Here is a 2,831-nt window from a genome sequence, read left to right on the forward strand (position 1 = left end):
TAGCTTCCATATATAATTTCGAACTATTCATGTTAATTGTGCACCAAATAATCAATGGATGTCTGATTGAGATTAAATTTTAAACAGTGCAGCATACTTTGCTTTAAATCGATTTACAAAATTTAGCATATGTTGCAGAATGGCATTTGTAGGGATTGATGTTAGTCGGTTTGCATATGTATATATAAAGATCACATATTTAAGATCGTTCAATTTCATTTTAATGTTCCTATGAAAAGGCGGCGTCTGTTACGATACAAATGTAGAATATTCCCAAAGTGTTGAAGGGCATTATATAGTCGGCCAAGTCCGACTTTACTACTTTCCTTACTAGTTTGATGAATATTTTTTTATTGTCGGAGTTGAATGGTATTCAATTAGGCCGCGCTATAAAATTTTTAGTGGAAGTTCAGTTTATTTAATATTTACGTAAACTATCACTTGTGTGTATTAAATTTTCACATAATTAAATAAAACCAAATTCTTTTCAGTTTTTTTTTACTTTTCACAGTAATTGCTTTATTTATAACGGAATTTACCAAATAAAAAAATATTCAAAGTCCCTAGAATTGTGAAACAAATGAAGTGCATAAATAATAATAATAGAAAACGATATGGAACTAAAAATTAAAACATGAACTAGATGGAAATGTGTGCTAATCAAAAAATATGTACACTTTGTGGATGGTTGGTGGTACCCTGCATTTGAAATCACGTCAGCAACAAAAGTCATGACTAAACCGAGCAATAAATCAAAGCCAATCAATCGTTTAAACAGTGCCGGGGGCAGGGGCCAAGTTGACATTGGCAACAGAGCTGGCATGACCGGCCAAAGGAGCGGTGTGTACAGCACCACGTGTTTGGGCAACATAAGAACCTTGAACGGCGGGAACTACAACGGGGGCTGGGACGGGAGCGTGTACAGCAACAGCTGGAGCGGCAGCATGAACGGCGACAGCAGCGTGAGGATATAGGTGCCAAGGAGCGGCAACAACTGGCGAGGAGACAGCAGTGTATGACAAACCGCCACCAGCAACTTGTGTAACAACACCAGGAACCAATGATGATTGGACACCCAAAGCCAAGGCTAAGGTGGACAAGATGGCAGCAGCGAACTATTTACGAAAAAAAATTAAGTTTACATTTTTATATTCCTTTTTAAGGATAATCCAATACTTACTTTCATTTTTTTATAGGTTGGGATTTTTCAAATGGAGATCGCAGAAAACTAAACTGTGTGTTGCTGTTTGGCACGCAGATTCTATTCTGTTTCAATGCCAAGCAAATCCCTTATTTTTATATGGCAATGAAATTATCGCTCCACCCAATATCCAGCAACATGAAGTCATTACAAATTCTATGAACTATTTTTGAGAATAGAGGGAACAATAGCAGCAGCAACAACAATACAAAGATAATTCTGTAAATAGAACATTTTTTGGAGACTCGAATGAAAGTGCAAGTCAAGCCAAACAACCAACCACCAACATAACCAGTTGTCAGCTGTCAAAGCAAACACGAAGTTGACTTTGGCCAAACATTACTTCACAAAACCTGTCACAGGCTTTAACCGGTATAAGTTCTGTACAAAACCTCCCTCCACAATAAAAAAAATTAAAAAAAAACCCAAGGCGTTGGTCACTAAGCTGCTTAACATGGCTATAATGAATGATACACTTTTTGTCAACGTTCGATGTAATTGATATTTGACAACATACAATAATAAATCATAATAATATTTTTAAGATGCTTAAAATCGATGAAAATAAATCTTAAGCGATGAGTGTAAGCTAATTAATATAATAAAGTAGATTTAAGGTTTAAAGAATTTGATACGATGTGCAATATTTCGACCCAATCGAACAAACATTTTAAATTAGTTGCATAATTTGAAGAAATCGAATATATATTAGCTATATGTAAATATGAACAGTTTGAAACGAAATTTAAACCAGTCAACGGAGCAGTATAGTCGGACGGGGCCGACCATACGATACCCTACACAACTACACGGAACTCACATTTTCTGCGGATATTTATTCCGAGTCTGGGCAATATTTCGTGATATTTGCATCCTCTTGCCCGATTAGAGGTAAACAGCACCTCTTCCTCACACTGACATATTTTCCGAATATTACGAGTATTCAGTACAGCTATTGTACAGATTCCTTTCGCCGTGGGTTGTGTTATAATGTTCGGCTTTCATTTGTGGTCTATAGATCGACTCGAAAATAACACAAAAAATTAAGTTTTCGGTCCAATTCATCCCAAAATTATTATCTGATCATCACCGAAAATTATAGGGGTTGTCCTTGACCATAACTGGAACCTCATGGAACATTTCAAATCGATCAGCGCTATTGTTCCGCTCTCTAGGGTGATAATGTGTTACTAAATAATATACGAATACGGAGATAACTGTAAATATTTAGGTGTAACTCCCAAATCCGAGCACATACAACAATATAATTGGTATTAATTTAAAGGTCAACCTCTCCTCTTGGATATAATATAAACTTTTCGGGTCTATGTCCTTCAGGGGTAAATATATACGTTATAGAATACAAATTTTGTAATTTTTCACACAAAAGTCAGGGTCCATTTGACCCGCTAAAACATGCAAAATTTCGTGAAGATTGGTCCATAACTGTGGCCTGTATCGTGTTTACAAATTATAATGGAGACGGACGGACACACATGTCTAGATCGACTCAGCTAGTCGAGATATGACGATCGGTATACTTAAAGGTGGGTCTAGGACCAATATTTCGCGGCGTTACAAACTCTTGGGGCTGCACAAAGCTATAATACCCTGACAACATAGTTGTGTA

At 36.5% G+C, this 2,831-nt stretch overlaps 1 protein-coding gene across 1 annotated transcript; it reads right to left on the reverse strand.

Annotated features, from left to right (window-relative positions):
• Window positions 1-744: 744 nt before the first annotated feature.
• On the reverse strand, window positions 745-1,186 carry LOC133338387 (adult cuticle protein 1-like). Its single transcript, XM_061546561.1, has 2 exons — window positions 1,181-1,186; window positions 745-1,115 (listed from the first exon to the last, which is right to left on the reverse strand). The coding sequence occupies exons 1-2, from the start codon at window positions 1,184-1,186 to the stop codon at window positions 771-773; spliced, it is 351 nt and encodes a 116-aa protein (XP_061402545.1). The 3' UTR covers window positions 745-770.
• Between the last annotated feature and the right edge of the window lie 1,645 nt (window positions 1,187-2,831).

This window comes from Musca vetustissima, unplaced genomic scaffold, assembly GCF_032173495.1.
Source record: "Musca vetustissima isolate MV318-11 ecotype Yass unplaced genomic scaffold, APGP_CSIRO_Mvet_v1 utg24387, whole genome shotgun sequence".
In the NCBI taxonomy this organism is placed as follows: Eukaryota; Metazoa; Arthropoda; class Insecta; order Diptera; family Muscidae; genus Musca; species Musca vetustissima.